This window comes from Nesoenas mayeri (genome assembly GCF_963082525.1).
Source record: "Nesoenas mayeri genome assembly, chromosome: 2".
Taxonomy (NCBI): domain Eukaryota; kingdom Metazoa; phylum Chordata; class Aves; order Columbiformes; family Columbidae; genus Nesoenas; species Nesoenas mayeri.
Genome location: NC_137543.1, coordinates 125147182 through 125161803, shown reverse-complemented (window position 1 = coordinate 125161803; position 14622 = coordinate 125147182). Strand labels below are relative to the sequence as shown.

Below are 14622 nucleotides of genomic sequence, written 5' to 3'. Positions count from 1 at the left end.
GGTATTAATGTACTGTAAATAGGTACTCTGCATTGTAGTCTACATTTGTTTAATACTTTCTGTAATATTTAAGAGTTGCTTAAAGGTATACAGAATGTACAGTTACTTAAAGCTAACTTTTTTCCTCTCTAATCAAAGGGGGTTCTGAGTTCTTCCTCTATGGCTAGAACAGTAATAAATGATGCTCCTGTATCTGTAACATAAGTACTGCTGTCTGTCAGTAATGAACTTTGCAACTTTGTTTTCCAAAGTACATTTTATTTTGATCTGTCCAGTATATTGCACTAATTCTTTTAGTTATTTTCATTATATGAAATCTACCAAGTGTGTCAGAAGAGATGAATTAGTCTATTTAAATGTTGAACTGGTAGCAGAAACTTACTTGTGCAGATTTTAAATTTGCGGTAATCTGGGTTTAGCAAGGAAAATGACAGTTCACCAGTGTTTAGTTTTATATTGAGGTGCTCAGGTTTGAATAAAATGGTTTAAAAAAGAAAAAAATAGCTTTTTGATTACTGTTTTTTATTGCGAGTTTCAGAAAGTTTTATTGTTTTTGAACAGCTTCAGACAAGATGTGGTCTGCATTTAAGATGATTACAAGTAAATTCATGACACAGCTAAACGTAAGCTTGTCCTATATCTACTGTGCCACCCCAGTTATCCTATGATAATTTTTTAAATGTTGAGGTAATTAGGTATCTTATCGCATCCGTTTAGAAGTACAATCAAAATAGTAATGTTATCTCTTGAACCTGCAGCTAATGCAGTCTGTACAAGTCGTTCACTGATGTAGCTTGCTGCATTGTTGTACAGTGTCTCAGAGGTGACTCTGCCTCCTCCTGCAGTTTGTGATTCACAATTGGATGGGTATATTTCTGTGTCCTCTTCAAACTGTGGTGATGGTTTAGAACCCATTGGTGATACAGTCTTTTGCAGTTCTTGACCAGCACAACTTGTAAGTTTGTCACAAAAAATCTTGGAGTCCATTTTTTCAGCCAGTTGTGGACCTGAGTCAGTTAGGCATGCTTTTATGTCTTTTGGGGGCTGTTTTGTGTCTTCAGACCCTATTGCCAGTACATTCTCTTGCAGCTCTTTATGGTTGCAACTTGGACCTGCTGCACAGAAGGTGTCCGTATCTGTTTCTTTTTGCACCGCAATCTGTGACTGTGGCTGAAAACTGTTACTTAGATTAAGTTCTCTGTACTCAAACTCTTCCAGTGCTTCAGAGCTACCTTGTGTGCTAGAATCAGACTGTTTTCTCTCTCCGTTCTGTGAATTTATTTTGTTGTGACTGAAAAGAGACAGTTCTGGATCAGCTTGATTTTTGTGGTCATCGCTTTCCTTAGGAACTTCATCTTCACTTTGCAAATAGCTCATCCTAGAATATTTGGGCTTATTTTGTTCCACGTTGCCTTTTGATTCAGTGAGAAAAATGTCTGTGGAGCACAGTATCTCTGTTCCAGCTTGCAGATCTTTAATAGCCTTTGAGTCTTTTAAATTGTCTTCACTGAGCGGCATCAAATACTGGCAGTTACATGGAGAAGTACCATTTTGTTGAACACATTCATGCGTTCTCAAATACTGAGTGAATGTTGTTAGAGTTAAAGCAAGTACTTCATTGTAATCCAAAACCTCCCAAAGCCCATTAGAAGCTAAAATAAGAAACTGACAAGTATCATCAATAGGGACAGATATAGTATGAGGTACAGGTATAATGGATCTCTTCAGTACCGGATCTCCATGATGTCCAAGACCTCTTGTAGTTCTCAGGTACCCCTCCACTAATCCGTCCGGTTCATTAGTGCTGATATTTCCACCATTCTGAAATATGCGTTTTCTCTCACTTGCATTAGAAGTGCTGTGCTCTTTTGAGAGGCAGTGACTCTTTCCGTTTTTACATAAGACTGCATGTGCATTACCTAAAATTGAAATAAGGTATTTTGAATTAGCATATTGTGTTTTGGTTTGTTTTTTTTTTTTTAAGGGTACTATTGTTACATTAACAGCCTTTTGCTAAGGACTGGGGAAAAAAATGAAGTCATAGTTTAATTATCTACTGCCACAGGCAACAATATATCCATCAATTAATATTTTACAGCAAAGTTTTCTGTGGTTGTTTTTTTTCTCTCTCATTATTCAGAGGACCGTTCCAGAACCTTATTCTTCTGACTGCAACTAAACTCTTATGAGGAGTCCCAAGTGACATTTCAGTCTGACAGAAATATTGCCTCTTGACTGTATTTTAAGCAGAAGTGCATATTTTTCTCAAATACACTGTTTTTTGAGGGGGGGAGGGGAGTGTTGGTTTTGTGGTGGTTTTTTTGTTTGTTTTCTAGGAGAGTGTGTGCTTTTAAGATACTATGGCTGAATGAACTCATCAGGAAGTTTCAGGTTCAGGCTATTTTTAGCCATATAAAATTTCTAGTACCTGAAAATAATTTGGATGTGTGTAGAATTTACAGTTTATTAATGTGATGCCTTAAATCTCTTCCTTGGTTAAGGGGCCCAAGGGAATAAGAGTTCTCACATCCATCATGAGAAGTCAAGGACTAACTAATTTCCTTTAGTAGGAATAGGTACTTTAGTTTTCTCTTAATACTTTTGAAATCTGCAGGGTGAGAATGAAACATGTTAGGAAATTGCAACACTGCAAGCGACTAGTCTTGTCAAAACTGAATGCAGAGCATAAACGAAAGCAGCTCTGAAACAAAGTGATGTATTATTTGTGATCCTCTATGGCTACACTGGGAAAAGACCATTTTTTGTGTTAGGGGAGGTTATTGGTCTACTTCCATGTGTTGGCATAAAGGCAAAAGTGATGCCTTACAGAAGGAACTTGAGAAGAGTGGTATCTTTCCAGACACTAAGCTGGCTGCAGTGTGATCATTTAAATTGTATTTTTAATATCATCTGGCTAGACTAGGGCACAGATCTATGAAAGGTGTTTATAAGTAGGTACTGCTTATACAGTAGTTCTATTTTTTGGGAAGTGTTGGCATTGTCTGTTGTAGGAGACAGCTAAGTGCAGGCTGTGCAAAGGCACATTTCTCTAGAACATGATTCAGAACATCAAACTGAAGGACACACCTGTTTTATCGATTATAGAATGTAGATGCCTTAAGTTATGCTGTGTGAATGTTTCCTTGTGCTTGCTCCCTCCTGCTTCCTCTGATTTCCATGGAGAGCTAGAAGATTGTCTAAAATTTCCTTTGAACCCTCGGAGTAAGACCACCAGCTGTAAGCCTAACAAAGAGCATAATATGACCCATGTGGAACAGTTTGACTGCAAGAGCGAGCGAAGTCTAGTCACTTTTGGATACAAGTCTCTCGTCTGCGAACCAGAGACAGGGCAAAAGGATTGACAAAAACTAGCTGATCTGTCAATGCGGGACTAAATGAAGAAGGCAAAGTTGGCCAGTGCCACCATCTCCTGCTCGTCCTCTTCAGTCGTTTACCCGGTGCTGATGGAACATGTCTGTTCTAATGTAAGAACACATTCCCAGGGGAGTGGGAATGAAGGTTGATGTTGTGCAAATCTTCTTCTATGATGTGATACATTTGGTGGAAAATTAAGTGTATTAGATTAAATAAATATGTGTTTAGAAGTGGTTCAAAAATGTGGACTTCAATCATAAAGGGCTTAAAGCATCTCTGATCAACTTCGAGCTTTAACTCGAGCAGAGCTTGAGTTTACAGTATCTCTAATTGTAGCCAGCATAAAACCTTAATCTGGGAGGGAAGGATGGAGGCAGGTAACAAGAACCAGAGAACTTAGATTGGGTTAATTCTCCACCAGATTTTCTTACCTTCATCCTACCTCTCAAGCTCATTGTAGTAAAAATGTTTCTTCCCCAGTTAGGTGAAAACAAATGCATTTGTTAGCTCTGAAAAGCTTACAAGCTTTATGTGAGTTTTTCCTGTATTGCAGTAAACTGTATCTCCTGCAAAAATATCTGAGCTAATGCTAAACTACCAATTTTGGTATCAGTAACAATAAAGTTGCAGTAGCTGCAAAAATGCTTGTTGGGGGTAGAGAAATATGGATAAAGCAACAAGTATTGGGAAAATGGAGGAGAGAAGAAGGAGGGAGTAGACCACAGTTACTTATTATGGTGTCAGTGCATGTTTGTTCTCAGGCTGGCAGAGGATTGCTTATAATTGTCAAGCATTTTTTTTTAATCTGGAATCAGGTTTTTCCAGATGTGGAATATATTTTTGGTTGGTTTTGTTTGTTGATTTTTGGGTTGTTTGTATTTTTCCTCCTGAAGAAATGGAAACTGTTGAATGTTACCACCTTTTCCTACTGATCTTTGGCCTTTTTGACTAATTTTTGTCAAAATCCAGATGAAGAAAGATGAACGAGTCTTACAAGTTTTGTGAATACATTCACCTCAGGAGGAAAGAGTGCCCATGTTTATGGAAAGGTGCAGTGTTAGTGCAGTCCTTACTAATACTAGGGAGAGTAATAGGAAAGTATTATAGTGCTGGGCATGTGCTTCAAGCAGAGACTGAAAGACACTGGAGAATGTAACTGTAGATACAAATCTGTTTGAAACTATTCACCCAACAGCTTTCTTTGTATAATTCTGCATGTGTACTCCTTTATGGGAAAGAAAGTGCCTTGCTTGTAATCTTACAGCTGCCTTATGTACTTGGGAAATTAACTGGTAACACAAATCACCAAGTGGGAACATAAAATGAGTAGAGCTGCTAATATCTGCAAGAGCTTTGTCTAGTGTTGCCTACCAGCAGCAGGGCTGGGTAGAGAAGAATAAGGAATATATCAGTGTTTCTGATTGTAATTAATGCCTGATTTTTCTACACTACAGAAAGGCAAAGCAGGATTCTCCTTCATAAGGAAACAAGTTGAATAGATCTTCCATAATAATAGTAAATAACAACCAATTCCGATTTCAGAAATTAATAATTCAGATGATCCCCACAGATCATGCTTTCAGTTTGCTGGTAGAAAAATGTAGTGTCACTTATTCTTTTTATTAATTTTTTTAATGGAGACTATCTCAAGCACGTTTCATTGACACAAGGGATTTACCAGATCTAAAATCAGATTTATGATTGTCTGCCCTAAAATGACACCATAAATTTCCTCTTGAATTAAAAAAAAAAAAACCACTGTCCTTACTACTCTTGCAGAGGTCGCTTGTGTATTACAGAATGTTTCTTAATTGTGTCTTTTGCATTAGTGAATTGACTTTACTGCTTTAACTCAAATATATTGAAGGTACTTTATTAGATAAGCATAATATTTATTGCCTGATACCAATATCAGTTGCAAGGGAATTATCTTGTCTCCTTCACATTATCAAGTTAAAGCAATTGCAGCTCTTTGTCTCCAAATATCTACTGCAAATAAATCTCTAGATTAGCTTATGTTTCCTCTTTTTATAGGGTGGAGGAAAAAAAAAAGTGTCCCGGTGTGGAACGCACGTACCTACATTAGCAACGTGCAGTAACCCAGCAGCACCTTTGGCTGTCCTGGTTAATGGACTGTCTGTGTTGTTTTCAGAATGTTTTCTTCCTTCTTCCTCAGTGACATCCGTCTCCTCGCTGGGGATTCTTTCCACCAAACAGGTAACAGCTGAACAGCCACTCCAGCGAACTTTGGAAACCTCGTTCCTTCCCAGTCGTAAAAGTCTATCCATTCTCCAAAAGGACTTGGCGTATGCTTTGTGAATCCATTTGTAAGTATTGGTCTTGTTGGTCTTGCCACTGCCTGGTTTATCAGAGAAAATCTTCTCTTTTTTCTTGTAATCTGCATTGATTACTGTGGCAAAAGAATCTAGAATTTGCTCTTCATCCTTAGTCTTTTTGTAGGAGGAATCCATTTGAGCAAGCTGGTCAAGAAATAAAAGTGGGAGCTCTGCTGCAACTATTTCTGCAGCTGCCACACCGTGAGAGCCATCAACTAGCCCCAGAAAACATGTATCTGACCTATTTCCATAGTTGTCGAGCACGATAAATCTGTCTTCCATGTCTCTCTGCCATGTGGAGTTTTTATCTTGACAAATTGCTAATGCATTTATTAAAGAATTATTTACTTTCTTGAAAGTACTGGGATTGGTAATATCAGGAAGATCCCAATGTGATGTAGGAGTGCGATTATCCATAAGGAATTCAAATGAATAATCAATCTTCTGCCTTTGTTTCTCAGAATATTTAGGAGTCTGGGTCAATTCTGATATAAGTTTCTGTCTATGAGCTAAAAGTCGTTTGTTGTCAGTCTTTGTTTGTGGGCTATCAAAACCCAGCAAAGTTAGGGCTTTGTGGGTTTTTTTGTGATTAAAAAGGTGGTGTGGATATATTGGCTGTTGACACGTAGAGCAAAGAACTGAAATGTGCTTTGAATCACTGTTCGCTGGTTCAACTGTGACCTTCTCCAGCTGATGATCTTCATCTCTGGAACGTTCAAAATCAGGTGGGTTTGTTTTGTCTTGTGACTTTTCCTCCCATGTCATTCTATAAGGGAGTTGAATATATTAGGAGTTTTCATATTTTTATATTTAAATATTTTAATGTTGGGTAACACTACATTTACCTAAGCCTTATTCTGACTCTTATAAACTCTGAATTGCATTGTCTACTATTTTGTATGTGATCAAGAAACTGGAAAACCCACATGAGATTATATAGAAAAAAGTAACTAATAACTGTTAGAACTTAGTAACAGAGCAAATTCAAGAAGTGAAAAGTTTGGGATTACAGAATTCATGACACAGTTGAGGTTATTCTTGTACCTCGTGAGGTCTCAGTCAGTTGTTTCCTCTTTGTGATTCTGTACATAGCCCTGTGCCTCCACACTGTCAGAACTGCAAATATGAAGTAGTTTCTCATCAGCTTTTCTGTATCTATTAATCACTTTCCAGACATGGCAGTGGAGTGTAATTCCTACTTTCACAAAAAATAAGGCATATTTGAGATAAGATAAAAAGACCTGCCAGTCTTGCATGAAACATGGCCAGAAGCATTGGTGTATATAATCATATCTCACTCCCATTGTCATCAGTTTGGGTTGTGAGGACTTTTAAGAGCCAACTGGAAAACACTGAATTGTTTTATACCATTGTATTTAGCCACGCAGAAGATAAATTAGATTTATGTGGACAATATTCTATTGTATTTCTTGCTTACAAGAGCTAGATTTTGCAATGTTCATGTTCCTTTCATGTAGGGTGGATTTTGAATGTGTCGGTTTCTAAATCAAGAAAGCATAATGAAGAAGAAAAGTAGCATCAAATGGGCCAAGCAGCATTTGAGCTTGTAGTGCTCTGTGGGAAGCAGCCTTGCAGCTTGAGCTTTGAGATCTGCGAGCAACAGCATGTGCCGTCTGTGTTCTCCAGCCATCAGGACGGAAGGAGAGATGCACTTTGCAACAGAGCTCGTGGAAGAGCAGTGAGGCTGAAAATGTTAAGTCGAGGCCATGTACTGCGAGGACAAAGGGTGTCATCTGCATAAGCCTCTCTGCCAGTTCCCCAGCCAAAGCAGACCTCTTCCTTCTGTCCCCATGTGCCTCCTTTCTCCCGCTTTAGCTCCTTGGTCCAGCCTCAACTTCAGCTCAGTCTCTTCTCACTCTTGTTCCTCAATGCTGTCTTATCTCTCAAGTCCTGGGACTCTCCGTACTCCACACTTAATGTTTTTTGCGTATCTACTTCCAAATACCACTCCTACTGCTGGTGGCGGGGATATGTGTGTTTAAAAACACCTTCAGTCTTCTCCCATTATTACTAAAGGGAGTACTGAGAACCAGGATAAAAAATGAGATTATTCTTAGGTCTGACACCTGGTGCTACAGACCCAGGAGCTGGAGGTGTAGAATAAGTCCTAGTGAGGTGCTGCCTTATAGAGGCCAGCCGATGCTTAAGGGATTGCCCGAATTCAGCACCTACACACTAGTGTGTCTCCACTCTGCCTCAGCAAGTTGACTCTTCTTTAATGTTTTAACTTGCTCCGATTCGGGTGAATTTACAAGAATGATGAAAGGTGCACCTCTGATTCCATCTCAGCCAAATTTCTAGCCCTAGTTTAAAACTTGGCACTCTTAGAGCTTCTCTATAAAGTAGTTATTGGAATTCTATTTTTATGCAAGAAAACAAACAATTTTCAAATTATATTCTCAGAAACAGCTAAACCATATTACCTGGAACTTTTTCAAATGATCCTGCATCAGGCTTGGGAAATTTCAGTATGAACAGTTAGAACCAAGCAGAGTTTTAAGTTACGGAAAACATGAGGTGATCCTATTGGTAGCAGCACTAATAATCCTGCCTATCATTTGAAATGGATAAGAAAACATGTATATAACATACAGAGGAGATATTATATTGCTTAAGCAACAGATGAAATTAAAATTGTTTGAGTGGCTGCTGTGACCTATAAAGTGATGTGCAGTTCAGCCTTACAGCTGCTTGCATAACATCCTCTCCCCCTAGATTAGCACATAACATGCAGGTACAGACACCATTATAGCACAAAATCCTGACACCATGCGAGAAACTCAGCTTGCCAACCTATACATCATCTGTCTACTAAGTACGAAAACATAGTGTTTACATTTCAATTCACTATGCTTATTCTATTTAGTGTTTAGTATTTGTGTGTAAGGATGAGAAATACCAGACGAAGATTTCTGACTTTCAGTTTGTCAACTGCTGTTAATCTACCACCAGGGCAAACAGCAGTGGTTTTGCAGCAGTAATATCCCACAGCATCATCACAAGAGTAGCCTTTGGTAATTTCATCCTGCTTCAGCCTCATCCATTTTGGGGGACTCTCTCTTCAAACTTGATACAACCACACTTTAACTATTTTGCAACTGTTGTCTCTTCCAGAATTTCAGCTGGGAAGAACATTTTTCTTCTCTGTCATTATTTCTGTCCATCACCTCTGGGTTATAAGCATTTCTAATTATTTGTTTTTCAAGACATGTACTTTTTTTCCTATGGTGATTGTTAACAAAATTCCTTTAACTCTTTGATAATTACAGGAGCATTAAAAAGAAAAAGCCTCAGCCTCTGCCAGCTCAAATCAGTATGTCTTGAAGAATCAAATGCCTCTGATCAGCTGAGTTAGATTTTCTTTTAAGAATTTTATATTTGATCTCTTTAGTGGAGGTGATACCGCTTAAAAAACCCTAATGGCACTGTAGGATACCTTGTCCTTGCAGAGAGGAGCTTGCAACTGGCTATGGCTCTCAATCTACTGTAGGACCAGTTTATGGGAAAGTCCTTCTCTCCACAGGAGGTGAGCAGCAGACCCCTCTAGAAATGCTGCAACCACTTTAGTGAGGCAAGATAACAAGGCATGTGATCAAAATAGCAGGGAACAAGATGCTGTGCAGATCCCTTTTTCCTTTATTCTGCTTAGTTTGAATTTGAGACTGGGAGATCACACAAGCCTTTTCACTGCTGTCATCGTGATGATGCATTCAGGCATGAGAAAAATTAGGACTAATATATACAGAAGATCTGGTAAGCTGCTTTTTGTCAGCCTTTTAAGTATGAACTCATTTTACATTTAGTGTATATAAAAGCCCCTTGGATTAGAGACAAGAAATTGAAAACTTCACAAAATGTTAGTTTGACCTCGGTAAACTTAATTCATAACAAACATAATTTCTAGATGTTTATATCTCTGTAAGTGGGTGTAAGTGCTAACAATCACAATTTCAGAGCACCAAAACAGTCCCACTTCATTACAATGTGTAAGTAACCAGGATAAAATTCATAATAACTCATGTAGAATAAAAAGATATGCTGCAGCTCTTCAGTTGCAGTCATTTTGCTCATGATTATTAAAAGGGTAGCCCTGATTTTTTTTGTTTGTTTGGTTTGGGTTTTTTAGTATGCATACACTGCATATGTATGTCAATAGCTGAAAACCTTGTAAAAATGAAACAAAAAAGGAAATATTTCCTTTGTTGATTTCTTATGAAGTAACAAGATTAGTCTGTATTTCCTTCTCTCCTTGCATTTCCCTCATCAGGAACACAGACAGACTCTCAAGTTTTTTTGCTGTCAGCTCAACTGACAACACAATACATGAAGCTGAAGTGCTCTCAGCCTCAGAAAGCGAAAGATAAAATTCAGCTTTTTAGTTCACTGCACTTTCCCTGTGCCTATTTAGGGAGCCAAAACCCAGCACTGTTTAATGTTCTGACCTGAAAACAGAATCAGATTTAGAAAAAAAAAAAAAAGTAGAAGAATGGGGAGTGAACCGCAGTTTGGGATTGTATGTGTTTTCAGGTGCAAAGATCAAATGTACTGTTTGTGTCACAACAGAGACCTCCTTGGACAGTGCCTATTCCTGCTACTAGGAAAGGGAGTCTGTTTCACCTCTCTGCCCTGTTGGTAAGAGGAACAGAACTGAGGGAGAGCACAAGACTGCAGACCAGGGACTTGTATGGCAGAGGAGGACATTATCCAGGTAAACCTCCTATTTCTGGCAACCCTCTCTAGCTGCAGGCACTTGGGGTTGCTTGCTGTTCACAGAGCAAGGTGAGGTTATTTTCTGTTTCTGCAGTTTGGCACTACAGTCTCATTTTTTATTTAGTGAAGATGTCGCTAATTCAGCTTTGAGGACTCAGGATTTGTATCGAGAGGAGTCCCATATGCAGTCATCTCCCTCTGACACATGTCATTCCTGTCTCCACCCAGAGTGTGCTTCTTCCTCACCTTTGTCAGTCAGCAGTTAACTTGCACAATCTCTAGTCCTGACCTCCTTCCTCCATGAGGTTTGTTTTATTATTATTATTTGCTACATTTGCTCTTAGAAAATGGTGGCTATTATTAATGCTGAAAGCAGCACTGGAAAGATGTCTGCCTGCAGGTGACAGGGAAGCAGAGGAGGGCTGTGTGATGTAAAATTGAGGTCACAGTCTCCCTGAGCTTCTCATCACACTATTATCAGCTAATATATATAAGCAGGCCTTACTGCTGCAAATTCTTGATGAATGAGCATTGGCTTGCCTGTCTTTTCCTTCTTCCTCACTTCTTGCCATGCCTTTCCTCCTCTCATGCCTCAGCCAGTGCTTTCCTCTTCACGCCCCCATTCCCACATGCCTGTGATGCCACAATATGGCTTCTGTTGTCTCCATGCATTCAGCACTGTTCCTCTGCTGACCGATGGCACAGCTCCAGCCGGGGTACAGGCAAGAACTGTCACCTGTGCAGGGACCGCCTTACCAAGTCCCAGTTTTACATGGTCACCTTTGGCCCAAGCAGCAAAGAGCTAATATCTCATGTGAAAACCCTTATGTAGCCTTTCTTAAACTCACATAAGGCCTCTGAAAAACTCTTCACCTGAAAAGACAAACTAATTTGCTCATCTGGCATGCATGCCCTATGCCTTCCAGCAGTTTTTGCAGAGCTGGTCTTCTCATTCTCCAAAATCATCTGCAGAAGGAATGATGCAAAAGGAACAAGACATCTTCTCCCAAGTGAGTCAACTTAGGTGTGTGTAGTAGCCTACTTACTGTATCCTCAGAAGAAACTGATGCAGCTTCAAGGAAGTCTTGTTATGAAAGGTGTGGGAAGAGATAAAGATGAACCTGGTGAGTCATAGGAGCATGCTGGGGGCAGAGCCTGCCTTCAGGACTTGGGAACACTCCCACCTCTAGACCTGATAATGGGCAAGAAAGAAGGAAGTGATTAATAATTAAAATAATTATAGAATAAATTAAGATTAGTCTCCTTATTTATCTTGTTAAGTGTTGTCCAAAACTAGAATCTTAGGAATCCAGGCCCACTGGTTTTCTGTCATCCTGTAAAGTGGAAACAGCCTCTATCATTAGGTCTTCTTAGATGCAAGTTATAATTTGTAACACTGTCTGCTTGGGCAGAGGTGTAGCTTTGCAGCTGGGAAGAAGCATCAAACTAGGAAACGAGAGAAGCAAAACCAGTACTTTCCCCACCCCAGGTATTTTTGCACCTGCTCTTGGTAGCTGAGTCTGTCTTGGTGGGGCAGAGATGGCAGTTTGTAGCCCATCGAGTACTTGTGTGGGGCAGAGCAAGGGGGTGCAGAGAGGGTATGAAGCATTGAGTGGGGGTGGCAAGCCCACTGTGCTCAGCACAGGAGGGGGAGCACAGAGGACAGGTGAGGTTTTGGGGATCCACAAGGAGAAAGCTGTGGCAGAAGGTGGAAGATGGGTGAAGATAATATAACTGCCTCCTGCACTCTCCTCCCAGCGACACCCTGCCTCCCCCACACCACAAATCCACACCTGGGGTTACTGCTGTACTCCTGGGGATCCTCTACTTTTTCTAACCATACACACTGCAATTACAGTCGGTCTAAATGAAGGGTTTTAACCTGTTTCATTTCTGAGGTTTAGCCAAGTGACTAGTCATGGTGCTTGTGGTTGTGTCCATAGTTCTTAGCATTTCCAGGTGCTCTCCCACACAGATATGGGGAAGGCCCAGGAGTGGGCTTGGCCCAGTCAAATGTGCTTAGGCCAGTGTAACTTCATGTTACAGAAATGAATTTTCAATGTGGAGTTCTATTATTTAAATCAGCGTCATATCAAGGGTTCTTGTCAGTGGCTACTCAAGTGCCCTTTCCCTCCCACCTGCCGTCAGGTGAGCCTGTGCCAGTTGCATAAGGGTCTGTAAGGCTGCCACCACTAACTAACCTGCCCCACACAGGAATGGTAGAATCATAAAATAGTTTGGGTTGGAAGGGACCTTCAAAGCTCATACAGTCCAACCCCCTGCAATGAGCAGTGACACCTTCAACTAGATCAGGTTGCTCAGAGCCCCATCCAGCCTGGCCTTGAATGTCTCTGAGGATGTGGCTGGCATCTACCACCTCTCTGGGCAACCTGGGCCAGTGTTTCACCAACCTCATTGAAAAAAAAAAAAAAGCCTTCTTCATGTCTAGCTTGGTTTAAAACCATTACCCCTTGTTCCATCACAACAGGCCCTGCTAAAAAGTCTGTCCCTGTCAATGGGGTGGTTTAGCAAAACGGTCAAAGCACAGGCAAAGTACACTGAGCGAGGTCCCAGAGAATTGTGGTGATTTCTACCACATATTAAGTAGCAGGAAAAAGAGAAAAGTATGTTAGAGGAAGGAATAGACAAAAAAAATGTGGAGAGGCTGAAGAAAAAAAAGGTAAGGGAAAAACAGATAGTACATCCTATGCTGCATGAAGTAATCTAGATCGCTCACTGACACAAAATAACATAGTGTAAGCCTATGTAGTGACCACAGATAGCTAAATACCTTTAGTAAAGAACTTCTGAACTTGGCACACACAATTCACATTGTACTAGCAAAAGCAGTAAATGTCCTGTCCTGCTTGAGCCCTGCCTTTGCTTTTCCTGCTTGGTTTGTGTTAAATCAAAACTCTGACTGCAGTCAAGAAGAGCATCATTAGGGTGAGAAGTGAATAAAACTGGCTAAGTGCTCCATCACTAACAAAAAGTTTATGATATTAAAACAGCCATGAGTGTTGCAGTGACATTTTCTCCATTTTCTTTTGCATTTTTTTTCCACATCTTTAAAACCTGAGTAATTGGGCTGTGAGATTCCTTATAACAGACAAAGGCCTAATGAGAAGGTCTGCCATCTGTATTATTTAAGTCACATGTAAGCACCATGGGAAGCTGACAGGATGCTAAAGAGCATAACAAATAAAACTCTCATACTGTTAATACTTCCTGTGATTCTCAAAATATTGATAGCATTCCTGAATATGTGGTAGCCAAGAAGGAGGCCACTTCACTCACAAGAAATGCACTAATGAAAGGACACAATAGGATTTTATACTCTGAGAAATTCCCAGGAGGGGCAAGAGCTCCTCTTTTCACATTTGCGTTGAATGGCAAGAAGAAAAACAGGTGGGAAAGCAGGAATAAAGTCCCATCTTGAAAAAAAGGAGAGGTAGAGAGGGCTGAGACGGGCAGGCTCACTCCTGTTAAGCTGAGAGATGGGGATGAGGGGTAGGTGTGGGCCCCGAAGCTCAGCAGTGGGCTGGGAGGTCCCTCTCAGAGAGGCAGCATTAGGCACTTGGCTGCTATTAGTTGAGCCATTCTTTAATTTATGTGACCAAGATAGGCCCCAAAAGCCCTAAGTGATAACTAGGTAATAACCAGGCATCAGGCACACCCTAATTTTAATTTCCTCTTTTGTGACTTGGCATCAAGAATGCACCTGCCTCCCTTACTGGAATAACACACATGCTCTTGCACTTAAGCCTGTCAGGTGTTCACAGTGAATTTCGAGCCAGAGCAGCAAATGCAAGATGCACGTGTTGGCTGGGAGAACCAGCTCTGAGCAGGCACCTCCTTAGGGCTGTCAGTGGCCTGAGAGACCAGAGAAATCACGGGAGCTGGCACTTGGGTCTCATCCAATTCCTGGCTTGCTTCATTTGATGCAGATGAGTAGTCTTCCTGAAGTCATGGGGCTCCTCATCTGCGTTTGCCAGCTGAGAAGCTCAGGCAGGTAGGCTCACTCTGCTCCCACCAGCACTTGCTAAATGCCGGCTTCAGAGTCAGCTTGGCTTGTGCAAACCCGCTGATGTGCCCCGAAGGACAGAAACTGAAAAAACTGTTTTTCAGACAATGCTTGGAGTTTGAAACTAATTTAATATCTTCATAGTGTGTGTTTAAT

At 40.5% G+C, this 14622-nt stretch overlaps 1 protein-coding gene across 1 annotated transcript; it reads right to left on the bottom strand.

The window, feature by feature from the left end:
* Positions 1–24: 24 nt before the first annotated feature.
* Positions 25–6774, bottom strand: PP2D1 (protein phosphatase 2C like domain containing 1). The gene is made up of 3 exons (XM_080338527.1): positions 6756–6774; positions 5453–6477; positions 25–1919 (listed from the first exon to the last, which is right to left on the bottom strand). The coding sequence occupies exons 2-3, from the start codon at positions 6474–6476 to the stop codon at positions 676–678; spliced, it is 2268 nt and encodes a 755-aa protein (XP_080194653.1). The 5' UTR covers position 6477; positions 6756–6774; the 3' UTR covers positions 25–675.
* Positions 6775–14622: the final 7848 nt, after the last annotated feature.

Coding starts and splice junctions, on each gene's coding strand:
- PP2D1 (XM_080338527.1), bottom strand. CDS start 6,476: ATGACATGGGAGGAAAAGTCACAAGACAAAACAAACCCACCTGATTTT. Junction 1,920..5,452: donor ACTGCACGTTGCTAATGTAG/GTACGTGCGTTC, acceptor TTTCAATTTTAG/GTAATGCACATGCAGTCTTA.